Source organism: Telmatherina bonti, assembly GCF_933228915.1.
Source record: "Telmatherina bonti genome assembly, chromosome: 1".
NCBI classification, from domain to species: Eukaryota; Metazoa; Chordata; class Actinopteri; order Atheriniformes; family Telmatherinidae; genus Telmatherina; species Telmatherina bonti.
In genome coordinates this window covers 27,184,486-27,212,315 of record NC_136619.1, presented here as the reverse complement: position 1 = coordinate 27,212,315, position 27,830 = coordinate 27,184,486, and the positions used below count along the sequence as shown (strand labels likewise).

The window sequence follows — 27,830 nt, the reverse complement described above, 5'->3', positions numbered from 1 at the left end:
TTCATGGTCTCCTAGGGCTACTGTGTGATCAGCAAGACCCAGATACAGCATATTCATGGAGATACACTTGCTATCCAGGGCCTGCTGGTAACTTTCATCCCTCGTATTCCCATCCGCAGTCTTATCCCTTCGGTCCACCACCCATATCTATCCCACTCGTCAAATTCCTCCTTATCCTCTGCAGCCCTTATTTTTTCTTCTCATCTCTTCAGTCCTTTCCCATCTCTGTCATCTTTGTCCTTGCCTTTTTTTCTAAGAATATAAAATACCCATGTTCTTATTTGTTTTTTTGGGCCACCAGTTTGCTCTCCTATTTCTCATTTCTCATTCCACTACCTCCAATATTCACCTAATCTCCCTTTACCTGAGGGTGTTGACTGGCATTGTGATGGGATGATGTCACATCAGTGCTCCGCTGTTGATGTAGATGATTGTCAGCTTGGACCAGACTCAGAAATCTGCATTGCTAAATGTGAAAAAAGAATAAGAATGCTCTGTGGACAGTTTTTCTGCAGTGATAAGATGTTAAGATGTTATCTAACTCAATTGTGAGCTTACTGTTAAATGCCTGCACTATTCCAAGCAGTAAGGCTCAAAGTTTGCCTCAAAATGTTTGTTTTTAAATTCAGTCATCAGTCACAGTCTTTGCTCTTGTCTGTTTATTTCACCTAAATGATGTGGAAGTCAGCATGATTTCCTACTGCTCTTCCACATGAAGCCAAGTATGAAAGCACAATAAATGCTATAAATCTTTGTCATATCAATAGTTGTCTCATATGCCAAGGCAGGTTAACTTAATTATTTTGGTTTTAAAAGGTTCAGGTCCAGTTTCTGTAATTGCTGTGGCTTTTTTCATGTCTACTGGCAAATCAAGACACAGTACGGAGCACAGAGTAATCATAATCACAAATCACTAATAATGACCATTATATATCTTCTCCTGAAACAGTAATCCTGTCTGAGACAGTATTGCATTTTGAGAGGGCTTGGACACCGTTGCTCACGCTTGTGAAGCATATACCAAAGATTTTTTAAAGCAGTTTAGATCTGGGCCAGGATCTGATATTTAGGTGGACAAAGTCAATGTTCTGATTCTGTCCCAGTATGTTGGTGCAGCGGTGCAATCGAGGAATGATTGTAATTCAGCCTGGCTATGTTTCTACTGCTTAAGCCTGCCAGGGACAAGGCAATGACTCTGTTCTTGTCCAGTTCAGTCAGTCAGTGCTTGTGCACTGACTGACTGAACATGTGAGAAAGATGTTATTTTATTCTTTGAACACTGCACAACGCATTTATTTAGGAGTTCTCAAAGATCTTAATTCACTGGAGAAGTGGGTAATGTTGTATTTGAGAAAAAGAAAAAAAACATATGTATTGTGTGTGTGTGTGTGTGTGTGTGTGTGTGTGTGTGTGTGTGTGTGTGTGTGTGTGTGTGTGTGTGTGTGTGTGTGTGTGTGTGTGTGTGTGTGTGTGTGTGTGTATGTGTTTGGTTTTCCACCAAAATAATTAGACTATGGTTTAGTCCACAGCTAAGATTTAGACACTGGAAAACATGTCATGCTGCTGTAACTTCCATCGTACATTCTTTTTATTTTTATTTTTATTTTTATTTTATATAAAACATACTTTTGTCTGACTAAGAAACCATATCAAACCAACAGGCTGTGTAAGGTCCAGCAGCCCCGTGAAAAACTCTAATGAATATCTCAGTAGCCTTTCCCAGTCAAAGCTGGTACACGAAACTCCCATTTTTATGATTATCCTTATTACTGGTAACTGAGTTGAGACATTATGGACGCATAATGCGGTACAGTCCAGGATTACTTTTAAATTATTGTTCAGACTCAGATTTGATGGTTTTCTCCATGAAGCTTAATTATGAATTTTAACTTTTAAGTCAAGTTTAAGATCTTTCTCTGAACATTAAGATTCAGTAAACTGTATGTTATTGTTTGAAGATATATCAGCATATTGATGAGTCGATGTTGCAGTTTAATTTTTTTTGTACAATTTGTGTGCTCATGAGCACTAAATGAGCTTTGTTTTTAAAGCTGGAATGACCGTCTGTGATTTTGCATTGCTCTGAATTTTAGGCTGTCCAACCAAAGAAACTCCTAGAAAGACATACGATAGAATCAGATTGCATGCTGGTCTGAAATCCAGACATCTACAGTATGAGCACTTTAAACAACTCCCCATTAGGTTTCATCTTAACATTTGATTGTATTTGGATGCTTTGCTATTAAAACATAAGAGTCTAAAGATATTTTCTAAAAGCTCATGTTGTTTTATTACGTGGAGCACAAAGGTCAGGCATGAAATAGTCAAATACCTTATCAAAACTGACTTCATTGATTAAAATATAATTCATATAGAGTTGTGATATAATATTCATTTTGGAAGGCTGATGTTAAGGATGATGCACACTAAAGACATAAATAATTTCACACGTGTTCCAAAGTGCCCTACTGCCAAATAGCTATATTTTTTTCCTGATAATTTCTCAGCAAGACTGCACCCTGACAGACTGCATCTAGATGTGCATATGTGCAGCAGACACCCCATTAGTTTCCTGTCTCTTGCACATTTAGACTGCACATACACACACTGCTTTAGCTGCTTCTCACTGCTGCTTCTGTCTTTGAATTTCCTTCTTATCTTTCTCAATCTCTTGTACAGTCCTTTTTTCTGTGATACACCTCAAGCACACCCAGATGAATAAAGTCTTTTCTTTTTATTAATTCACACTTTTTTAATCAGTACTGTACAGACTCCACAATAGACAAATAGGTGAGAGACATATGAGAAGATAAGACAGCTCACGTTGTCCTTTGAGATGTAAAGACCTTTGTCCAATTACAGTGAAGATGGCTTTCAGCTCAGATTGAGGGTAGGAGGTCAGAAGTCAGGGTTTTTGAATCAGATTGAAGTGGCACATCACTTTCAAGCTTCATGGAGATTGGTTGTGTGTGTCTGTGCTTCGTTATTCCATTCTAAAGACATTTCATGTGTTCATTTGCATTTTCATGCTTTAAACAATGAAATGTTAAGTATAAGTACAGTTTTTGGGATTTTTTTTAGATCCAGATTGATTTAACTTGGAAAACTGTGACTCCATAGTTTTCACATTCCCGTTTTTGTTGTGAGTGTCTGTGTTTATTTGGCTCCTCTATTTGACATTTATGAATCAGCCATTTTCAGTTTGAGCACACACATAGACACAGCTGTGTATGTGTTGTGGTGTTTTCGCAGGGTTGTAGGGGGCTGAAGAAGTGTAGGAATGAGGAAGTCAAAGAGTGACTTTCATAGGCTTTATGAAGGTTTGGCCCCTATTGCCCTGAGGGTTTTTTTTTTTGGTTTTTTTTGCGATTTTCAATATATGCCCCTCTCTGTGGAACTTCCTTGCATTTCACTGCCCTCTTTTGAAGGCTCCTGTTACCATGGTTACATGGTTACTGCAACCCCGTGCAAAATTCATGATGGTAGTGAGTACAACCTTAAGTGGGAGCACACATTCCAGTAGTCATGGCTACAATAACCACTAAAGGATAAATTATGTAACTAGTGTTATGTTTTAGACGAGATAGTAACTGGCAGGCTGAAAGGGCCAAGTCTCAGCTACAGACATTTTTCCTTCTGTTTGGGCAATATTTAAAGTTCAGCTCAACGACAAATAACATCTGCACTTTTTTTTTTACCTTCTAGGAATTGTAAAAATGTTTATACTTAGTTTTGCCACAGAATCATAAATCAAGCTGACTCAGAAAAGCATGTTTTTCATGTTTTAGTTTCATTTGACTATATTATAGTGGAAAAGTTATAAATCATCAGGATCCTGCCTCCATTTATGTGTGGAAGCTAGTGTTGAAACTTGTGTGTGTACTTTGACAGTGAGTAAATATGTATATTTACACGCATGGATGAACTCACCTCTCTACCACACCCAATTGCTCCATGTCCTCCAGGCCATTTACTGTGTCAACAAATGTGATTTGAGGTCACTGTGCTGTAGGGGCTGGTTTTTATTTGCCTTTCATGTTGCCATATGTTAATCAGTGTGTCCTGACTATCACAAGCAGACACTGCAACTGCACGTCCATAATGGCAGAAGTGCATTGTATGTGATTTGCCGAATATTTTCTACCAAAAATGGCCTTAAAGATTAAGTAACACCTCAGGTTCAAAGCAAGAGATATTTCTGTTTTGTTTCTTTTATTTCTTTTTGGGGATAAAATATATTTCGTGTAATGACGATATTAATTATTATTGATCATTTATCTTGTTACACTTATTTTTAATCTTTTATCATTTAAATGTTTAAGTTAACCCTTGAGGGTATTTTGCTTTTATTTTCCTCACTGTACTGAAAAAAAATTCACACTTAGCTTTAGTATTTTTTCTTTCAGAAGATGTCGCTCATGGATTTCAACAAGTTAAATAATGCGTTGTATGGTTTCAGTTTCCAAACATAGTTTGCGTCTTTCTCTCTGTCTGTATTTACAATTTAATAATTTTCTTCTTTTCCACTATTTGCCTTCCTGTTCGACACCTAATTGTCTGTGAGACAGCAAAACATTTTAAGTCTGTTCTGTTCACTTATAATCTCTAAAATCTTTGCATACTTACATTTTAACATTTAATTGACTCTCACTGCATCACGTTTAATGTAATATATTACAAAATATAAGGCTGATGCTAAATTAAACTTTTCATATACACAATTTACAGTAATAATTATTTTTATCTATCCTTGATATGGCCCAACCGTTGTGTTAATTGTTGATTAAGTTGGGCTGTCGTGCAACACACCTATCACTCAAATAAGCATTTACAGCATAAGGAACTGAGATTGAGACCAGTATACAGGCAGGTGTCTTTCATAGTTAAAGAAAAGAAGACAGGAAAAAGAAATCCTCATGCATATTCCAGATATACAAATTATCAGCAGTTTAAAGTACTTAACATACCATAAAGACAGCTCATGTCTTCACCATTAGTGGAAATTTTGGGTCTTAGTAATAAAGAAAAACATGGTCATTTTGTTGAAGTAAATTGCCCATCCTAAAATTTAAAGTATATTAGTTTTGTAATGTTTACAAATCAGGATTTCAACAGAGGAAGATTTTTAAGAGGGTTACAATAAGGTACAGAATTTATAGCCTTGTTAGGTCATGTTTCTGAAACTTTTTGCAACTGTTCACTTCTCTATTATTAACAATAAAAAAAAGTACTACTAAAAAAAGTAAATATGGATTTCTGGGGTAAATTGGCAGTTTTTTAAATACATGTAATTGTGCACACAAAAATGATAATAGGGTATCATGTCAGTCATGGGGGTACCAGCTGTGCCAAAAAAAAAAAAAAAAAAAAAAAGATTACAAGTAGTGACTTTGCATTTGTTAGTGAGGCATTATAAATTCCTAAGGTTATGCAATTCCTAAGGTCAAAAATCTCAGGGGAAATTATTGTTTGTTGTTTTTTCAGCTTTCCTCTGGCATTTAACATACTGGAAGTTTTTAGATACAGATGTTTAAGAGTTAGGACAACCTTTAGTCACACCAGCGACCAACTAATAATGTTAATGCTTTCATCAGAAATTAAGGAAATGAGGTAAAGCGCAACCAAAACATTTTTTGTGGAATTTTAAAAACATTTAAGTATAAGTATTTAAGTATAAGTATATTAAAAACACTGAAGTAATATTTATTGTTAGGAGGTAAGGGTTCATTTGAAATGGTGTGGCTGAGAATTTAGTCTTATTGTGAGTGTGTGTCACATGAGGCAGAAAGTTGTGCTTTCCACTTAACAGCCAACGTGAAGGTTCAACAGTTTTAATGGATATTTTTGGGATACAACTGACCAATGCACTCAGAAAGTATAAGCACTTATGTACACTTCATGTAAGGATAAAAAAAAAACACCTGCACTGCCCTGTGCAAAGCTCCAACCTCCTAAAGACAAGGTTTCTTGTGAAGTATGAAATGACTATCATCTTAATACCAGCAAATATTGTAAAAATGAACAATATTATGAATTTTGTTATTTTAATATGAAACATAGTAATAATTTGACATCACGGTTAAAGACGGTTAAAGTGATGGCATTGAATTAAAAAAAACAGTTTCACATAATTTCCCGCTGAAATACAGTGTACCTCTCTTTTTTTTCTTTTTTTTTTTTAACAAAAATGAAAATTTTACAGAAATATTTTGGATAAAGGTAAATCCTTGGTAGATTTGTGGGTAATAATTTGTGGTTTAGTGGCTAAAGAAATCACACAAAGCTACATGTAATAAATAAGTTTCCAAGCGTTTCTGGGTACAGGACAGGGGGTAAAGGAGCATTTATTAAAATAGAATTCACATCACAAATTTACACAGTAATCCCCATATTAAAAAACAAAACAAACTTAAATAAACTGCCATTTGTGTTTCTCTGGGATACCTGATCTTAATCTGTTCATTTGTATTTTTAAGTTAATCATATAGCACAAAACTAACATGTTTTAATGATCACCACAGTATAGGTGAAAGTGAAATTAGTGGCCGAGGGAAGCAGTCAGGTGATGAAGCCATGACTGTCATGAGTTGTGTATTTATTTAAGTTAACACCTGATGTGTTAGAGGTTGTTATAATGAGCTATTATAAGCTTCGCTTTTCACCTTCATCAGAAGACAAATTCAGAGCTCAGTTATTTTTAACAAGTCTGTGAAACAAAAGACATCACAGCTTGAATTGAGTCGGCCCTGCATTGTCGGCCCTTTAGTGCACAGGAAATCAACGTACAGTGACAAATCAATTCTTTTCTCTTCCACACCATGTCATTTTTTTCCCTTCCTCATTCAGTGTCGCTCAACTCCTGTCTGTCTCTCACCCCTCCCTCTCCAGCATCTTTCTATTTTGCTTGCCCATGCATCATGTCACATTGCTTCCTTTCTTTGCTGTAGAGCATCTAACTCTTTACGCCAACCAAATGTGTCCTGTTTTGTTTGGCTTTTATCCATATCCCTGCTCTTTTCCATTGCTTTTTCAGCTAACACTTGAGCATGTCATTGTGTTTACCCGCTGATGTCTTAGCTTCCCATCAATTTGAGTCAGAAACCTTACTTTGCTCAGTGTGTTAATCCTGTGATTTTTAACAAAAGCAAATCCTCTCTTTTGTATCTCAGATATTATTTCCCTAAAAAGAAAAGTCCCACAGATAGCGAGTTAAGCTTTCACCTTTCTGTTTATTTGTTTGTCTGTTCACCTGCTCTCTTCCTATTATCTGACTATTTATTTATCTATTCTATTCTATTCTATTCTATTCTATTCTATTCTACAGTCATTTAGCAGACGCTTTTATCCAAAGCGACTAACATATGAGTAAGAACAACACAAAAATCAAACAGTAGAGGACGTCGTAGGAAGGTGCTAGTGGACTGTACAGTTGGACGCAGGTCCTTGCATGAAGTACTACAGGCTTTTTTTGTTTGTTTGCTTTCTCCCTTCCCACCCCATAATATCACCTATGTTAAAATACAAAGTATTAATACCATGATGTTTGTTTTTAATTAACTAAATTTCTTTTTAGTATCGTTCACAGAAGTAATAATTGCTCATTAATCTTGTTAAACTTTATGCCGAAAATGTCAGATTTTTGTATTCACGTCCACCCAATAGTTCATATGAGTCAGGAGAAATTTTATGCATCTTTTTTACAGATATTAGACAAAGTCGTGCATTGCAAATGTGGCTTTTATTGATTGCATAATCTTTTTGTGGACAATGAACCACCACATGAAGAGTTTTGCACCTGTGTATGCAGAAGTTGAATGCCCGTTTTAGAGGTTTATTAGTATTTAGTGCGTCACTGCAGATAGCAAACAATTGAAAATCTTGCAAGCATATAAGCAAAGGGCCTTAAAGACTGAGAGCACAATCAGCCATCACCTGGAGCGTCAGTGTGAATGTCTGTCTCATATGTATTTCCAGCATATATGACGGTTCCCGTCGTTGAATTGATAAACATCTTTTTTTCATCCAATTCAACTTAACGGAAGTGTTTCATCTGTCTCTGAGTGGGCCTAAGCTGACTGTGTTTTTACTATAGTGAAAGAATGTAGAAACAGGGAGGCAATGGAGAACAGAAGCTAACAGTCATCTTTACATGCCAGAAATAATTTCTTCTTCAACATTTCTCCCAACAGCACGGGATTTTGAGTAAAAAAACAGAAGACATACAATTCTGTACTGAAAAACACAAGCTGCAATGTAACAAGTGCGGAAACTGATGTGTATCATCCACTTGCATAAATGTGCAAACACTTTCTTTTCCAACTTCTTCAGTCATAGTACAGAATTGACTCTGCTCAGATAGATATTAGATATCGGTAGATAGATATTGGTAACAGTGTTATTTTTATTCTTTTTTATGTCAGCTTTTTTACTTCAGTTCAATTTTATTATATATTATGCTTTCTCTAGGTTATATTTTTTACATGTACAACATCTAATTTAGTTTTTTTTTTAGATAATATACAGTATAATTTTATATGCCATTAAATGTTAAAGTCCCTAAACCAACTGTGATGCTCCAGAATTCTCTTCAGAAAGTAATTGCCAATTTCAATTAGATGTGATACTAATAATACTCATTTGCTTTTCATTCAATTGAATATTTTGTGTTGCTTTTAATATTCAGTTCTTGTGTTATACTGTTTATACAGAACTTTAGTCTGCTGTCATTGTTTTAAATCTGTTTTGTAAATAAACTTGACTAAACTTACTATCTAAAGTTTTATTGTATGTATGAAGATTTGCTTTTCTTGGAATTAAAGAGGTTGCTGCAAACCAAAACTCATATAGATGCAATCCATTAGTTTCTTTACTTAAACTTTTTTTTTCTTAATTTAAATGGACTTAAATTGCACTGGTCTATTTATTCTGTTTAATAAGAATCAGAGCTAAATAAACTGAGTTGAAGTGAAAGTTGAATACCAAAAGTAAACATAAGTACAAAGTAAATAAAATATATATTTTTGTCAACTTAAGCTACACAAGTACGGAATTTTGCAATAACGAGGCAAATAGTTTTTTTTTTTTATCTGTGCCCCTTTTGACAGAACTCCTGGTAACAAACCTGGCAGCAGCCCAAGAGGTCAGACTCCAGAGGAGACCGGACGCCGCCAGGGGCAAAGCCACGAAGCCAACTCTTCTGTTTCTGACTTGGCCAACTCAGTCACCAGTGACATGCTGATGGTAATACAATATAAACTCACATCTGTACCTTATGAAAACCAGAATTTTCCTCTTAATCATTTATCATCATAATCAATCCAGTTCAATGTAGCTGGACATCCAGTATAAGCCTCCATAGACCAGTTATATATTTTAAGTCTTAGTCACAAACTTATAGAAGCTAATCATAAAAGAAAGTTTATCCACATCAGTTTTATTATTTTCCAGATAAAAATTACACACACACAGCTTTATTTTTTTATTTATAAAAAGGGCAAAATTGTTATGAAAGTAACTGTTCATATTTACTTTTTCATCACCCACTGTAAATCATATATTCTGGTGGTTCAATAAAACACAAGGATAAAAGCCTATACGCGTAGCAAAGCTATTAGAGAACTGTTTCATCTTCCCGATTCTTTCATCACTCAAAGAACTGTCTCTATCCCACTCAAATCTTCCACCTGCGGAGCGTGTCTTTTAGTTACTGCTGCCATACAGCTTCTCCGCTATCTGGAATATACAGCAATCATCCTTCTAAAGAGATAGTTTGGAGGGGATGGTATGTGCATCTTATTATAGTTATTAGCTGTGAGGAACATGCAGTGACATGAGTGCTGTAAGAACAATGAAAAGATGGGTATATGAACACACTCTAATTATGTGGGTTTCATGGCGTGTCTGAGGAATTCGGAGTGGTGGCACCCAATTATAATGCTCATCTTTGGTAGTTTTGCCAAAGAGTCTATATTTTACACAACTCTCCTTCCATGGTGGAAAAACTACTCCTGCACTTTTGAGCGCCTTTTGCTGCTTTGGGAAGAGCAGTGACTGTATAAGCAGACTGTACAGAAAGAAGGGAGAGTGTGAAATGGCATTGAATGTCAGGATATATACACATCCAACCTTTGAAGCGTCTCAGGTGATAGGGGTTGGGGGAGGACGGAGGGGGGTCCTGTCAGCATCACATGGTTCTTCTCAGGATGTACCCTGACACTGCTTTCATTTTGTGTGATGCTCACAGAGCCATAGAAAGCGTTCTGTAAAAGTGTCTTTCCTCTATATTATCACATATGCACACATTTGCAGAGGTTTATTAATGCTTTTTTAGGATAAGTCCAGCAATATTCAACTTTACTGTAATTTGAGGAAATCCAATGAAAAGCCCAAAATCCAATGATTTATGTCCATATTTTCATATTTCTCTCTGGATGCACTCATGAATAAGTATATTCATTTCGATAGAATGTAAAGGAAGTGGTCATGAACACTTTTCAATTAACTATAGTTAAAAATTAATGTGTGTGAGTAATTTTGTAATATTGTAGTGTTTGGTGGCCCTGCATTGACGGGCAACCTGTCCAGGGTGTACCCTGCCTCTCGCCCAATGATAGCTAGGATAGGCTTCAGCTTTGCTATATTGGTTGCCACATATGCCTGATTTTTAAAAAAAATATGAGATATAGATATAGATAAAGACATAGATATAGATATAGATATAGATATAGATATAGATATAGATATAGTTATAAATATAGATATAGATATATTTGTAACTACCATGAGCAAATAGTTGACAGATGTCTGTGCAGTCATGATCATGTTACATAACATTATGATAGTTAGCTCATTTAAAACAATAATTTCTATGTTGAAGCGCGGAATCAATGCCCTCTTATGGAGCGGAATAAATGTATTTTAATATATTTTGAAACCATTAATCTAGAAGTGTTTCATTAAAACGGCAACATGCTGTGATTATTGCAGAGTTTGAACTAGATAAAATGTTTTTTCAATGCCACCTCACATTACCCTACCAGGTTGTTATTAACTTTCCTTTGAAAAATCATTTGAAAACTGTGAACAAGTTTGCAAGAGCTCTCAAAAATCTTTAAAGGGGTCATATTATGGTATTTCAAGTTTTCTGAGCTTTCTACAGTGTTAGTGTTGAATCCTCATCAGACATGTGAACAACACTGTTTTTTATCACCTAAACGCATGTTTGAGTTTGAGTTTAAGTTCCAGCACTCTCTCCGTTCGGTTTCCATGGCGACAAAAAACGCACCGTTTTAGAGAGTTTTTTCTACTTGGAAATCCTTGTGACGTCCCGGGGGATAAGGTTTGGTGATTGGTTACCTTCTACTGGTTAACAAGGGCATGTACAAATACATCAGGCGGGTGGAAAACGTCGGATAAAGTTATTTCCAATGATGGCTGGTGAGTTTACCAAAGAGAGACATCCTGCTGCATTCGTTGCTGTGGGTTGCTGTTTTCCACTTCGTTTTCAGGGTCTGATTCAGGTTCCAACATGTAGGGCTGTATGCTATCTGTTGACATTGTATTTTGTTTTTTTATTGAGTTCATTTTAGCCTAATCCTTCTGTTTATGAGACGTTACAATGACGGCGAAAGCAGTTGCGGTGCGTGCTCCCGATGTAGTGCAGTGGCGGGAGGCGGGGCTTAATGCAGAAGAGTCTCAATCCACTCGTTTTGCTCACAGGCTGATCTGACAGCCTACGGAGAGGGTCGATCTGAAGTAAATAAAGTGATTTGTGACAATAACTCAATCAATCCCAGCCCTAATAATAATAAATTAGCCTGAAATGCACATAATAGTTCCACTTTAAATTCATAATTTCACTTCATTCCCATGAAGCTAATTTACATAGTCTTTGCTACTTTTACTAACCTGCACAATTGCTTATTACAATTTGCCTTAAACATTAATAAAATAAATCACGAGGCTACTGTCATATTAACTTGTATTTTTTGTATGTTGTTTTTCTTTCTTTTTTTTATCTCTGCAGTCTGTATCTTTCTTTTGTTTTTTAGTTCTGCAGTCCTATTTACAGTGTCTATGGCAATTTGTGTATTACATAAAACAATAAATTCATGTAATGAACTTTGTTCACATTACACAGAAAAAATACAAAAAAAAAAAAAAAAAAAGAATTTGTTATATTTTAATGTCATTACTATCATTACTTGCAGCAACATCATCGTTATGTTTTTGGTGTTCTGAACAAATGTCAACCCAGACTAAATAGCAAAGTAATGCAATTTAGCTAGAAGGTCACAATCTTTCATAACTGATAAACCATTTAAGGAATAAGTTATCCCTCAGGTCATTTACCAGTTGACCTAACATGCATGTTTGTGGACTGTGGGAGGAAACTGGAATGGCCAAAGAGAACCCACACAGGCACAGGGAGAGGAAGCAAACTCCACTCAGAAAGATCCCAACAAGATTTGAATCAGGAACTGTCTTGGTGCCGTTAATTGTTAGTTTTACATATTTGTTTTTTCCCCAGAGAGAAATTATATTGTTGTTGTATGATTGTTAACGTAAACAAAATGAGCTAAACTATAATAAGATTCATTTTATAGAACTGTTGCTGTGGGCAGGCATGACCTCAGTACATCCTTATAAGAGTAATGAAGAGTATTCAGTTGTTGGAATCTACATAAGAGGAAAACACAATGCAACCTTTTCACTCTCACAATAATTATGAACAATAAATTAAAGAAGTTATAACGCACATAAAAGACTAAAAAGAAGCTTTTTTCACAGATAGCGTTGGTCTTTGTGGTTATGAGTAATTAAATTCAACGGGCTTCATTAGAGAAGGTATACACAGTCCTAGCACAACACAATCTAAATCCATCATAAAACTGGTTCTCTCCTAATTTACTGGAATAAAATAATTGCAAATGTTTCAGGATCAGATTAATCTCAAGGTAAAATGAATTTGGCCTACATGCTTAAAACAGGATCTCTTAGAGCTGCGTGGTTTCTGGCAGAGGAGTTTGAAGTTTGTAAAACCAGACTCAATGGCTTTGAATTAAATGTCTTCCAAAATGAAATTCTTTTAATGAAATTCATTTACTCTTATTGCTATGTTTTTATTGTATTTCTGTGACACGTGCATCTCTTATTTTTGTGCTATTTATTCATATTTAGTCAGTTTTCCTTTTTTTCTATTGAACAAAGCAGTTAAATGTGTTATTTTATCTCCTGATTTTACTCATTATTCATACTGTATTGAATGCAAGAAACCTGGAATTTTCTGCTTAATGATATTTTGTATCATTTTAAAACACATTTATTTTCTTATAACCTTTGTGTATTTGTTTATTTATTTTCAGTCATAATTTTACTGGCATCTGCTGAGTGGAGGTTCGAAGGATAGCCTTGCATGTTCTCCCCATGTATGTCTGGGTTCTCTCCGAGTACACTGGCTTCCTCCCACCTTCCAAAGACATGCATGTTAGGTTGATAAGTTGCTCTGAATTGTTGCTAAGAGTGAGTGTGAGCGTGAATAGTTGTTTGTCTCTCTGCACTTATTCTGTTCCTGAATAAGTGCAGTTGTACATATTGTTCTGTCTTTCCTGTCCTCTCCACCCCAACCAGTCAAGGCTGCCCTCCCTGAGTTGGGTTCAAGGTTTTCTTCCTGTTAAAAGGGAGTTTTTTCTTTCCCACTGCTGCCTCCCAGTGCATGCTCAGGATGGGGGATTGGATCGAAGTCAGGATTCAATGCAATCAGTTGGTTTCTATTATAGGCTGTGTATGAACTGACTTGAAATGATGTGTATGTAAAGTGCCCTGTGACAACATCGTTGTGAAGTGGCGCTATACAAATAAAGCTGAATAGAATTGAACTGTGTGGCCCTGCGATAGACTGGCGACCTGTCCAGGGTGTACCTCTCACTCAATGATTCCTGGGATAGGCTCCAGTTTTCCTGCGACCATTAACTGGAACAAGCAGTTAAGAAAATGAATGAATGAATCTTACCAAACTTTAATTCACACCAGTGTTTCCTTTGTAAGTCAATACTGTCACAGTCTAACCTAAACATAATTTTAACCATTTTATTGGTCTTTGTTTAGCCCTTTTCCTTTTGTTACAAAGGAAAAGGATATAGAAAGAATATTTGACTTTTTAACATGCAAAGCTCTTGGAGATACATGATCTGCATGAAAAGTGCTACATCAATAAAGTTGGAGCTTAGTCTCTGATTTAATGCATGAACCACCTGAATGATCAATTAATGTAGTGTTTTCCTGTTCGTTGTCTCAGTTGTCACCAGGTTCAGAGGAGGATGAGCATGAGGGTCCAGTGTGTGAGAAGCTGGGTCGTATTCAGTTCAGTGTTGGATACAGTTTTCAAGACTCAACTCTCACCGTCAAAATTCTCAAGGGCCAAGATTTACCTGCTAAGGACTTTTCTGGCACTTCTGATCCATTTGTCAAACTCTACTTACTGCCAGACAAAAAGCACAAATTGGAAACAAAGGTCAAGAGGAAGAATTTAAACCCTCACTGGAATGAGACCTTCCTCTTTGAAGGTATGATGGAGAAGACAGCACATACATATTTTACTTTTCTGTATGTGACATATTGTTACTGCCTTATGTGTATTTCTTTTAGGTTTCCCCTATGAGAAGGTGGTTCAGAGGACTCTGTACCTGCAGGTTCTTGACTATGACCGTTTCAGCAGGAATGACCCCATAGGAGAGGTGTCCATCCCCCTTAACAAACTGGACCTGGCCAACATGCAGACTTTCTGGAAGGAGCTGAAACCATGTAGTGATGGCAGTGTAAGTAGAGAGGACAGTGGGGGAGGGGTAAAGAGAGGAAGGGAAAAGAACAGAGAGCAAAGGGAGGAGGGAGGTAAAGATGAAGGGAAAGAGAAGATGGGACAGAACGAGTGATGTCATTCCTGGCTGCTGTGATTCTCCCAGGGGAGATGTGGCAGCATGCTGGTGGGAGAAGGGATGGTAGTGAATATGGGGAGGCTAACAGGTAGAGGGAGAACACAGAGCTAGAAGAGCGAACAGAAATACACAGCAGGCAAGAGATAGGAGGAAAGTATAAAAAAGGGATAAAGTGCAAACAATTTGCTGCTATTGTAGCTGTGTATGATCTCTCCAGGGAAGTCGAGGGGATCTGTTGGTGTCCCTGTGCTACAACCCTACAGCCAACACCATCACTGTGAGCATCATCAAAGCCCGTAACCTCAAAGCCATGGACATTGGAGGCACTTCTGGTATGAATGCTTCTTTATCTTTTAAGTCCTTTTATATATGGCTTTATTCAGAATTTCTGCTTCCAAATAAACATTTTATTTTGTTATTTTATGGAAAATGGCGTCAAGTATATATTATGCTAAACCAATACTGTTTTCAGCTCTGTAAATAAAAAATAAAACTCAGTATTAAAATGCATAAAAAGTGACACATTTTGCTCTCCTCAGACCCCTATGTAAAAGTGTGGTTAATGCACAAAGACAAGCGTGTGGAGAAGAAAAAGACAGTGGTAATGAAGCGCTGTCTGAATCCTGTTTTCAACGAGTCCTTCCCCTTTGACGTGCCTGCCCACGTGTTGAGGGAGACCACCATAATTATCACCGTCATGGACAAGGACAGGCTCAGTCGCAATGATGTCATTGGAAAGGTGTCTCCTTCCCTCTTCTTAGCCTCTTCCTCCCCATTTTTTTCTTGTTCTTCTTCTGCTTCCTCTTTTTCTTCTTCTTCTCTTTCTCTGTTTTCTGTGATTTCTGACAGATTATTAGTATCTCAGTAATTGAGCTAGTCTCTCCTGACCCCTACTGGAACAACTGGACCAATCTCTTGCAGTGTTCATAACTACATTTACAAAAAAATATGATATTTTCATTTTACTTAATACCCTTAAAAAAAATCTATTGCAGCTGCAATTAACATTCATGCATTGCAGTTGCATTCTTCTACACCCTGCACGGCCCTAACTCTGTGCACCGCTACGGTGGCTTTAACATAAAGCAGCCACCATTAGCCACCAGCAGTTTGGGGGTTATAAAAATTACACTGTTTAGGAAAGAAAGATTTACATGGCCACTGAGCAGATGTTGAAAAAGTAGAACCACTGTCAACTATGGCCAATTCCCCTCGTATTTCACAACTAATAAAGGAGATAAAAGGCCTAAAGTTGATTTCAAAGTTTAAGTTCGCATTTTTTTAGTTGTTCATCAGAACTTTCTATGTATGATCTAACAATTGGTGCTTCCAGTGAAATATGTCTCTAAAACATCATCTGTAGCTCTTGGATGATCTTTCATATCTGCAGTAATTGCAGGTATTATACATCATATCCTGGCTATATCCTCATATGATATCATCCTCTTACATGCAGCAGTATTTTCTTGTTCTGCCTCACTCAGTAATAACCTGTCTGAGAACAATGAAAACTCTTTGGATTAATTAGCAGGGGAAGTTTACTGATGAAAAACAAACTGCACTTATGCCTAACATTTTTACCTTATACCCAACTGTTTTTTATTTTATTTATTTTGTGTCTTTTTCTTTTTAGGTACTGCTCTTTATGTGAACATTCATCACTGTGTGATATAATAGCTAATTTAATTCTCTCTTTCTTTTAGATTTATCTTTCATGGAAGAGTGGCCCTGCTGAGGTAAAACACTGGAAAGATATGATGGGTCATCCTCGTACTGCCGTGGCCCAGTGGCACGCTCTCAAAGCCTAAGGGACCCAGTAACCAACCTGCCTACAGTGTTTTTCCCGCAGAATCCAACATGGCCTCACAGCCCCTGCTCTCAGCACACACGCCCTCCTTCCTAAATGCAGTGATGGGCTGTAGGCCATGTACTGTGTCATCTCTTTGTGCTCAGGCCTCTTTGATATTCCTTGCCCTCAGTCCATGTGGCACCATCTCTAAATTTCACCCCTTGTCAAGTTCTGATTTCCACCTGACTCCACCTGACTCCATCTCATCTGTTTGTCTGAACTGAAAAATGTCTTTGATGTCTCCTTCCTTGCACCCTCTTTCTATGATGTCTTTTTCAAGATATCTCTTAATCTTTCTTCCATCATGTCAGCCATTCCCAGAGTTTAACATCAGAGCGATACCTCTTGCTACCCATGAATACAAACTACCAACCAAAAAAAGGATCAGACTGATAGTCAAACCTTCCTCTGTGGCGGTAAAATGGACTGTGTTCAAACATGCACCTACTAAGTGTGAATGCCACTGACCTGTGAAACCCATTTACCACCTATATCAGGTTCACAGCAAGGAGCATCCCACTTTGCTCCACACATTTTTTTTCTAAATCCTTTTCCATTTCTGTCACTCCTCCTTCACTAAGGTTAAAATACCTGAAAAATAAAGAAACTAAGGAAACAGATACAGGCGATGGAAGAATGATGGAGGGAATTTAAAACGGCCTGTAACTGGACTATGTTACTCAGCTTATGTTTGATTTTTTTTCACATCTCACTCTTTCCATTGTAATAATTCTCCCTTGGCTGGAACCCTTTGTTGTCTGTGCGTGCTGTGGGTGATGTGCTGTAATCCTACATGAAGTTCCTTCAACAAAAGAAAAAAAAAAAGGGAAAACTGTATTAATATGAATATTCAACACAGGTCCAGTAGGGCAAGTGTCATGAAATACTTTCCTATTCTTCTGGAAAAGAAATCCCAAATAAATGGGAAAAGTAGAGTAAAGTGATAAATGTTGTGTTTTTATTTAATTTTTTAAGTAAAAGAGAAAACTTAGAAAATCAACCTGTTCTTCCAGACACAAAAAAATAAGCAAATAGCAGCTTCAATAAATGTGGGAGTGTGCAGTTATGTGAGTATGAGTGTAATGGAGCATTTTGGACTTGCACAGCTAAAGTAAAGTGAATTTCTGACAGGAAAAATACCTTTGATAGAGGAAGAATTGTTCAAATTGAAGATGTAGCTTGTTGAACAGTTGGGAGGAGGTCACTATTGTTAAAGTGTCAGTCCACCTAAATCACAAACCCACCTCACATTAAAAACCCAGCTTTCTACTGGGATTAAATTGACAAAAAAGGTTTTTATTTTCTGTAGTTCAATGGACAAATATGCAAAAAGCTTACAATATCAGTAACAGGTACAACGCTACATTATCATGAGGGACAAAAAATAAAAATCAACCTCACAACAGAATAAACAACTGGCTCAGTGACACTTAGCTAGGACCTGAACAGTTTGAGGCCAGCAGAGCTGTTCAGGCTCTGAGAAAAGCGGCAAAGACCATCATGAAATGCGGTCCAAAAAAAAGATAATATGGGTGAAATGACACTTCAACAGGCAGTAAATGACAATACGCTGATTTGTCACAAAATTATATCAGTTAATCAAACTGCACCAGCTCTGTCACACACAGAAGAGTCCATCAACTTACACAAAACCTGTTTGATATTTGTTGTTGTTGTTGTTGTTTGGGGGTGGGATCAGCTGTAGTACAGGTTAGTCTTCCAGATGTTTGCTTTACTCCCTGAGTGTGACCTCCATAGAGTCCTGTATTAACATGTGTCAGACACATGAATGAAAAGAAACGAGAGTAATAATATCTGGGGGGGGGAAGTATGTTTACATTCTGCTTTCTTTTTTTGTGTACTGGATGTGTGTATGTGTGTTTGCACTATGTGTGAGGGTCAGCATTGATTTTTTTATAAACCTTTCTTTGTGTGATTGTATTAGTGTGTCCCTCCGTCTGCATCCGCACTGCACTCAGTTTTGTCTGTTTAATACGAGGAGCATGGTTTATTGTTTTTCTTCTGTATTAATTCAGCTGTAAAAGGAAATATTTGGTTTTTTATGTATGTATTTGTTTGTATTTCATTTTGTCGTTTCTTTATGAATCACTGCACTTCTTGAGGACAATGCTGGAACAAACCTCTCTTCATAGCAGGGTTATTTTCCTCGTGTGGTTTTTTTGGCTTGAAAGCCAAATCTCTTCCACATGAGCTGAGAGTGAAGGTCACAGGAAGAAGCTTTACAACAACCTGGAAATAAACCTTTATTGTTTGACCATCATGCTTCAGATCTTCAGTTTAGATGGAAGCAGCTACCAACATTATGTCCTGGATGTCCTATCCATCCATTCCATCTGATTCAATCTGATTCAACCAAAAAACTAAGGGTGGTTTCTTAACATCTCAGCTGGCACTCCCCCTCAAAACCCCCAGTGTGCACACATGCTTTCTGGCACAAAGTGTTCTGTGTGTGCCTTATAAACTCTGCCACGCCTTGCTCTTCACCATATGCACTCCCTCTCTGAGTGTCAGGAAAGAAGGTGGGGGGAGATACAAGAGATAATCATCACTTCTGTGCATCACTCCGAGCGATGTCTCAGGTCAGAGCAGAGCATTGGAGCATGCTAAAAAAAGATACCAGAAGCCGTCCTTTGTCTGTCCCAATGGCCCTGCGGGTGAAGCAAGGGATTATATTAAATGCTGCTGACAAAGCATTACATTCCAAAGGCTAAGTGAAAGTCACCTTAATCAATGCAACTTAAATATTGGTTCAATATAAGTCAGGGTTCAGTATATTTTTAAGAGATCTAACAAATAAAAAAAATTTTAAAAAAAAGTTTCTACACTCCTCACTGGCTAAATACCACATACTGGTAAAGTTTACTGGACAAGCTCCCATTTCTGTTTTAGGGCATTCTATTTAAGGAACTGCTTGAAACAAAGAGAGGTTAACCAGCAACATTTTAATTTGTATAGTGTACAAATGATTGTGAAGTGTCCTGTGTGTATAAAAAAAAAAAAAAAGAAAAGAAAAATCGTGATTATTTACTGGGGTTGTTGATATCTGTCTGTCTTTGGTATCATTAACCCCTCTCTGTTGCTCCTTTTTCTCTTTGTAGTCAAACATCTGTGGGGTGCACAATGTTAAATATCGGCCATTTATTTTTTTTAAATCTGTACAGTGTATATAATACTATAAATGTGTATATAAATCAAAGACTCTTCTGGTTTAATATTGTTATGAAATTTTTTTAAGCTTTTTTTTTCCTTTCAGGACATACAACCATCACAACAAAAAGACTAAACTAAGACTTCTTCTAATGCTGTCGAGTTTAGGAAGTGTACAAAAGAAGTATCCAGGCTTTTTTTTTTTTTTTTTTACGTCAAAAATAGTTAACCCACCAGAATGTAAAAACAAAGCTCTCCATAAAGCGTATTTAGATAACATGGGAGAGGTAGGCTTTCCTTAATATAACCAACTACTCCACCAGAAATAGTGAAGTGTAAATGTTTGCCTATATAAACATGGTTTGCGACCAGAAAAACTACCATGGAGTTATGTCATTTTCTAAATCTTAACCTACAGTTCTTAACTACTAACGACAACATTTGGAAGGTGTGCAAACTTTACGAAACTATTGATAGTAAAATAATCTTATTGTAAAGTCTGGTCAAGTCACCCGCCAGCTGTTTCGTTCAGAATTAGTCATTTATTCAGTTATATGCGTTTTATCCATCCAAACATTCACCAGAATGAATGCTGGATTTTGAATCCAAGATAATTATAAGCTGGATGTCCCTCTCTTTTCCATTTTCATAAATCCATCTTAAATTAGCTCATGACAAGTAACTGCAGCAGCTATCCTGGATTTTTCCTCTTTTTTTTTGCATGGTGTAGTATTAACTTTCTATTGTAATGGCAGTGACAAACAATTTAGTGATGATTTACAGAAGTGTTCTGAGCTAGTGCCGTGATTGGTACTACAGAATCTTTTTCATTTGTAGTCCACCATAAAAGTCCCAAGATAGCAAATTTTGATTACTTTTATATTATAAGTTATGAACTCTCCAGATTTATTCCATTAAGAAGATCTTTGACTTTAAAACAATCTGTAGTAACAGAGACAGCAAAATCCCTGGGGATATTTGTTAAAACCATCATTTTTCCTCATATTGTTTTGAAGATATACAGTGCCGTTTGTTTTTTGTTTTTTGTATTAAATCTCAGTGAAACTGCAAAGACTCCTACGTATAAAAAAAAAACCCCAATTTAGCAATTCAATATCACTCTCTTAAATCAGCTTTGTAAAGATAAGGCCAAAAGTTTTTATAATAAGCATAACTTGATCTGCTCAATCTGTAGTCAAAGGTGCAGTAAGTTTATGCAAATTATATTACAGAAGAAGTCAGGTAAACACAATAAAAGTTCTAAAATGCTTAGTTCTGAATACTTTTTACCTTTGCCAAGTTGATATTAATACAAACCTTATTCTACACACTAATGCTATTTTGAACATACACATACACACCCACCTTCTCTGCGCAAGTAAAATGTAAGTATCTCTAACCCCAAAATGCCATTTAAACCACAAAGTTCTGATTACACCCTTTTTCTCTCCCATACAGAGCTCATTTCCAATCAATGCCTTTGTCTTTGAACATCATTAACTTAGATCTTTGAACTTGATGCTGATCTATGGCACCAGCAAAATGGCCTGATTTGCCTCCTTTAAACTAAGTTTTAATACATCTTCAACATAAGATAAAGACCGTGTTCTAGGGCATTTTATTTTTGCATTCCTTTACACAAATACTTCCAGCAGATGTGGAAGGAGAAGGGTTGGGGTGCTGCTACTGGGCCAACAAGGAAACAAAAGCACGTGAGATTGAAATTCCACAGGAGCAGGGGGTGACTGCAGCGCTGAGGATAAAACAGAGAACCGTCACGACACAGGAAGCAGCAGTGGAGGATGACAGGAGAGCTGGGCTACAGATAGGCACAGTGGGTGTGCGTGGGCAACTGATGAATACACTCTCTAAACAAACCTCAGAGCCATAAGACATGAATTGTGTTTTCACTGCATGAAAGATCTTTTGGTAGTATCTTTCCTTTTTTCAAAGAAGAAAACTGTTATATTTACTGCGGATTAAATGCAACTATTTGACAGGTAAAATAGCCAGTTTTACTTTTAACCAAGTTAAAAGTAAAATCAGTTGGAGGCTAATTCAGAGGCACCTGATTAAAAATGGCTGCTTTCCATTAAATACTTTCTAAGATATGCAATATGTATGGCATTATGTGTGGAATGCATCTGTTGGTTTAAAAGAAAAATTATCTTTTCAATAATATATGTAATAATAATAATGTAATATATATGTAAGGTTGGGGCACTGCAAATTCTGGTTGGCTAAATAACATACATAGGTATGTTATTACATACATACACAGATGTTTCTTCACCATCTGGTTTTGCCATCTTTCACAGAGTGGTGATACCATCTCTGTCTTGACCTCTGAAATGCTTGGCTTCATCTTTGCTTGTTGTAGTTAATAGACCGAGAAGTTCTTTACATTTTATTCATGACACCGAATGCAGGGATTAGCACCCTGTGCGATGCCCAACTGAGCTGAAGACAGAGAAGAAACAAACGTTTGGCCACAAATCTATTGTCATCTTTTTGACTTTTCTACTGCATTTGCTCATTATTATACATTTCTCACTATGGTGGACCTACAAACACCTCACAGCCATCTGAAATTAAATTTGAGGTCCTAACCATTTTAAAATAATCAAATTATTTAACTGGTAATTTGCTAGTTTTAGTACAAATCTTTAAAAAAAAAAATCTTGAAAAGTCTAAAGCCCCAGGCTGCTGTTGTAAAATAAACAGATATGCATACTTGAAATGTGGAGAAGTTGCAAACAATAAATGAAGAACTTCAGTAAATCTATCAGTTAATTTCCACAACTGAATACAATAAATGGCAAGACAGATGGCTGAAGAGCAAAGAAAACAGAGGGGAACCCTTCTGACATCATCTTGGTCTATTTTAGGGGAAGCTGAGAACAAGAACAAAAAAAAAAAAAAAAAAGGTCAATCTTATTCAGATTTAGCTTTTAAAAAAAGATCAATCACGAAATCCTTTTCCTTTATACCTGACGTTGGCTTGTTTGTGTCACACCTTGGCTGCAGATCATGTATAAATTATAATTCTGTGAACGTACACTAGCAAGCTTGTCATCTGTTTTGAGATTCTGGGCACATCGCCTGGCCAGAGGGCATCGCTCTTCTGCAATCAGTACAAGGTTCCACTGAACCAACATGACACACAGCCGGACAAGAAATGTTCCCTGTAGTCAACACATGCTGATCCGGTGGTGAAGCAAAGAAAAATAACCTTGTTTACAAATAAAATATGTATAGTTTAACAACAGATGTAGCTAATTTAATTAAATCTAAATTCAGTTTGAAACAGTAAGGTGACTTTCCCATAATTATATAAATATGCAAACGCTTGCAACATCTTTCCTACTATTTAAGTTACCGTATAAAAGGATTAGTAGATACTTAATTTATAGTTAGAACGTTTATATTAATTTAACATTATACTTTACATATAAGTTACATTATATTTTCAAAGCTTATATGGGAGAAATTTTAATTCTAGGTGAGCAATTTGCAAGCGCGACTGTGAAACTATAGTGATCTACTGTCATCTGGTGTTTGTAAACAGACACTACAGGCAAGACAACCTTTATTATGTAACATTTTGTTTATACTGTCAATCATGGCACCCTCCAGTCATGTGATCAATTCATGTGGCATTTGATGTCAGGTGTGGTTAAAACCAGAAAGCAACAAACACTAACATTATTTAGATATGTCATAAAAAAACAAAAGGCACAATGATGTCACAACATTCATTTATCTAAGCTTCCTTATACATTAAACATCTCACACACCAAGGAATTTGAACACACAGTAATGAGTTGCATATCAATAATGCAAATAATAAAAATATTTATAACAGCTTCCTTAAAGTTCAGCTGCTGTTGTCTGATCAGTGGATTTTCCTTCATGTTCCATGAATCCTTTTCCTTATACAATGGAGAGAAGGGTTTATCTTTATAGCTATTTTACAGTATGCCATGGAAACTGAAGGACTTCCCAATGTTATCTGGAGCTTTCTCCAACTCAGGTTTTCTTATATCCCTCTTTCAACAAGTCTTTGAGAATGCCCAGAGGACAAGGACCTCACTTGTATTCCTTCTCCAGGTACTCCAAACTGGGTGCATCCAACCTCTGTTCTTGGTTTCGGTTCTTTGTGAACTCCTTCAGCATATCCATGACCTCTCCTTGGTACACCTCCGGGGTGGGGTGGGTTTCTGTAAACAGGTGTTGGATAGATTTAGATATGCTTAAAATGGTCATCTTTAATTGGTCTCAGTGAAGTCAGACTTCCTGCAACTGTTTTTGTTTGTTTGCCCCGTGTTGCTGCCAACGGATGTGTTGATGCTGCTCTTCAGCATTCTGTTTGATTCTGTTTTTCAGCTGCAGTGCACGACCAAACAGATAAATAATTTGATCAAACTAAGAGGAAATTAGGAAAACAAAATGGTATGTTATCCTGGGACAGTGTATGAGTTCCCTCAGGTGATGAGTCAGCCAAAATGTGCAGATAAAGAAAAACATACAGAACTGATGTAAATGTGTAAACATAGCTGTTTGTCACATCTGTTCCATCAGCCATGAATGACTGACAGTTCTAGCTAACACAAGGCCTTTTGTAAATACCCTAGAGATTTTCAAGCAATTGTTGCCTTTATAAATGTATTTAATTTAATGTAAGTGTGCTTGTATGTGTGAACATATGAAATCAAAAGAAGTCAAAATAAACACTGCAAAAGGGAAAGTCTGATATATCATAATCTCTTCCAGAGCATGAAAGGCATCATGATTAGAGTGCATCTATTGCCTGATCCTTAAGTTTCTTCTTTACTTTCACATTCAGTTGTTAGCCTTAAACTTTGGAAAGCACCACTACTACACCTTAGAGCAGCTGGGTCTTTCTGTTTTAAATAATCTCTTTAAGACACTTTTTTCACTGGCTTTAAACATAGTTTGAACAATTGACTTCTTTTTATATCTTGTTTTATTGTGTTACTGTTACTATTCATTTTATTACTTTTTATAGTACATCACTTTTCATTACAGCTCATGATGCTACACATGGAGCTTAGGCAGAAACATAAGAGTGGGTTGTGATATAAAAAAAGAAAAAAAAGAAAAAAAAAAGACCATGTTTAACACAATCAACAATAATTGCCACAATGGACCACAAATTATTAATTGTGAATGAACAAACGAACAAACTGTAGGCCTATTTAATGGTCAATTTTCTTAGCTTTTCATTGTTCAGAAGCTTTCTGAAAAATCCCTGCTGGTAAAATGTTCGAGATTATGAATATACAGGGAAAGAGGCTGCATACACAGCATGTTTGTGCATACAAAAGAAGGAAGAAGTGATGAAATAAGTAGAAAGATATGGTTTTTCATAGCATGACAACATTTACCTAAACCATTGTCCTTAGTCGGTCCTCAAGGGTCGCTGTCCTGCAGGTTTTCAATATATTGCTGCTTTAATAAAAAAATTTAATTAAACCCATTTAATTAAATTAAATGGGTTTCACAGCCTATGAACTTCAGCACAATGACTTTATTTGTGTCAGGTGTGTTTGAACAAAGATACATTTAAAAAAAACAAAAAAACTGCAGCATTGTGCCCCTTCAAGACCGGAGCTGGACACCATCAACCTAAACCATTTGAAAGGATAACCAGGAGTCAGAGCATTATGTACTACGAGAGATTTCACAGGATCTAATAATTTCCCAGAAGAAACATGTCAAAACAAAATAAGTTATTCTCTCACCTGTTGCCCAGTAGTAGATGTCCCAGTCGTTGCTTGGTTCATTAATCAGTCTGTCATACTGCTGCAGCTGGCTATCAGTCATTGTATTTAGGTATCGCTTTGCAAAAAGGCTACAAGGGAGACAGAGAAATCATGAGTCTAGGTCAACTCTTTAAATGAAGACATATCGTATGTGTGCATATACATTTTTTTAAACATCTTCACGTGAAATTAAAAAAAATTCAAATTCACTGAGCTGGTTCTTTTCCAACGGTCCAAATCATGTGCAAAGCAACAGACAGACAATCTCTTTCATTAAAAATATTCAAAAGTGTTTTTTATTTGATCTGAGTATTATAATCTGAGGGGGATGTTCAACTTCATACACCAGCAGGCACAAGCATCATTTAAATGTTTTTGTGTTTCTGAACTCAAGCTGTGTCCAAGCTTAACTTAGTTTAGTAAAACTGTACAAACATGTTTTCATGAGGTACAGGGAGAAAGAAGGGCTGTAACAATTAGGTGTTCTTATAACATATTGATTTATTTATTTAATCTATTTGTATCCTATTTTTGCACGTTTATTATATGTATGTTTGGTGAAACTGATTGTCACTTGAGTTGGGGAGATAGGGCAGGTTTAAATAAGCTATTGCCCGATCCTACTCCTTTTCAGAGATGCTGACTATTATAGCTGTTGTTTTGACAATCCTCATTTTTTGTTGTTGTGGGATTTTCAGTTTACTTTCTTATGTGACTGACACTTGTTTGAAGTAAGGCATTCACCCACTCAATCTATAGAAGACAGACACTAGACTTGCAATTACATCCCTCACATCCCTAATACTTAAAATCATCAACAGTACTTCCTTTATAGTAAAAAACGAAAACAGCCACCTTAAAAAAACAATATTTTAAGTGAAAATTAAAAACAGTACCGGAGCCAGACAGTGAAATAAGTTATAAAAGACAAGAACCTGAGCAATATGCAGTTCTCCAACATGCCCCTCTTGCGGCTCTCATAGAGAAGCCTGCGTCTCTTGATATCAGTGGGCTCATCTGTTTTCTCCACCCAGGGGGGCAAAGGGATCTCAATCAGATCAGCTTTGTTGTCATCAGGGGCTTCTCCGCGGTATCCACGGGATGATACCATCCCTGTGACTGCTGGTCTCCGTGCTGTCTGGCATAACCCAGCGACCACCTGAGTAAGTAAGTAAAATCATTCAGATTTAGACAAGCAATTACACCTTACCATCTGATACATGACGAATGTTCATCATTTCAGTGTGATCTGATTAACTATTATTTAAAAAAAATAAAACAATTGTTAAGAAAACAAAACCATCTTACATAATCCTTAATATATTGTTTTTATAGTTAATCATTGCTGCCTTCCGTAACTTGAAAAATGAAATCTCTTCGTCTTTCTTTCATGTTAGTGTGCCAATAAACTCCGAGCATAGCTAGCATACAGCCAATGAAGGCAGAGGTGAATTGTGTAACTTCACACGCCGCCCTGTTGTACAACTGCCCCTCTCTCATAGGACATCTACAGTATACCAGAACTATTCACACATAGTTGGACAATGTTAACGCTAGATCGTTAGAAAACAAAACTTATTTTTTTTAATCACTAAAATACACTTATAAATTCACGGTAATTAATTTCAGTTGACGTTAGATCCCACAAAATAAATTAGAAGTTTGACGATAACACGGTGGTTTTTAAAAAAAAAAAAAAAAAAAAAAAAATGCACTTACTAAATAGGAATAAATAGATAACTTACTCTTTTCGCAACAATAGCAGACAACATTTTAGCTTTACGTCCTGCAACGCTGACAGAGTTTATAAAGCAGCTCTCTTGTCTGTAAGTAGGCTACCTTTGCCTGCCTGCTCTCACAAACATTAGCTAACACCAGAGCGCCAACACGCTTCTTTACGTCACAACCGGTGCGCACAACAAATTACCGACTGCACACATAAAACATTTGTATATCTAAGGTAACACATACGTATGAGTACTGACAAAGAAAATTAACGCCAAAAAAGTCTAAATAGGAGTAATACCTACATCTGCGCATTTTTTGGTCTTCTATTGTCCGCGTGTAAAGACATTATTGTCACATCGGAATTTG

The 27,830-nt window shown here is 36.5% G+C and overlaps 2 protein-coding genes across 2 annotated transcripts in view; one reads left to right on the top strand and one right to left on the bottom strand.

Moving 5' to 3' along the window:
- Nucleotides 1-16,741, top strand: part of syt7b (synaptotagmin VIIb) — a gene marked incomplete at both ends in the record, with an annotated part of 96,861 nt that extends 80,120 nt beyond the window's left edge. Inside the window, 6 exons of the mRNA XM_079242376.1 lie at nucleotides 9,105-9,240; nucleotides 14,297-14,564; nucleotides 14,647-14,816; nucleotides 15,151-15,265; nucleotides 15,473-15,672; nucleotides 16,637-16,741. Of these exons, the coding sequence (XP_079098502.1) occupies nucleotides 9,105-9,240; nucleotides 14,297-14,564; nucleotides 14,647-14,816; nucleotides 15,151-15,265; nucleotides 15,473-15,672; nucleotides 16,637-16,741 (994 nt within the window). The remainder of the gene's footprint in view (nucleotides 1-9,104; nucleotides 9,241-14,296; nucleotides 14,565-14,646; nucleotides 14,817-15,150; nucleotides 15,266-15,472; nucleotides 15,673-16,636) is intronic.
- A 6,781-nt stretch (nucleotides 16,742-23,522) lies between these two features.
- On the bottom strand, nucleotides 23,523-27,620 carry sdhaf2 (succinate dehydrogenase complex assembly factor 2). Its single transcript, XM_079245103.1, has 4 exons — nucleotides 27,482-27,620; nucleotides 26,672-26,895; nucleotides 25,716-25,825; nucleotides 23,523-24,170 (listed from the first exon to the last, which is right to left on the bottom strand). Exons 1-4 carry the CDS (start codon nucleotides 27,506-27,508, stop codon nucleotides 24,040-24,042), a joined length of 492 nt encoding a protein of 163 aa, XP_079101229.1. The 5' UTR covers nucleotides 27,509-27,620; the 3' UTR covers nucleotides 23,523-24,039.
- Nucleotides 27,621-27,830: the final 210 nt, after the last annotated feature.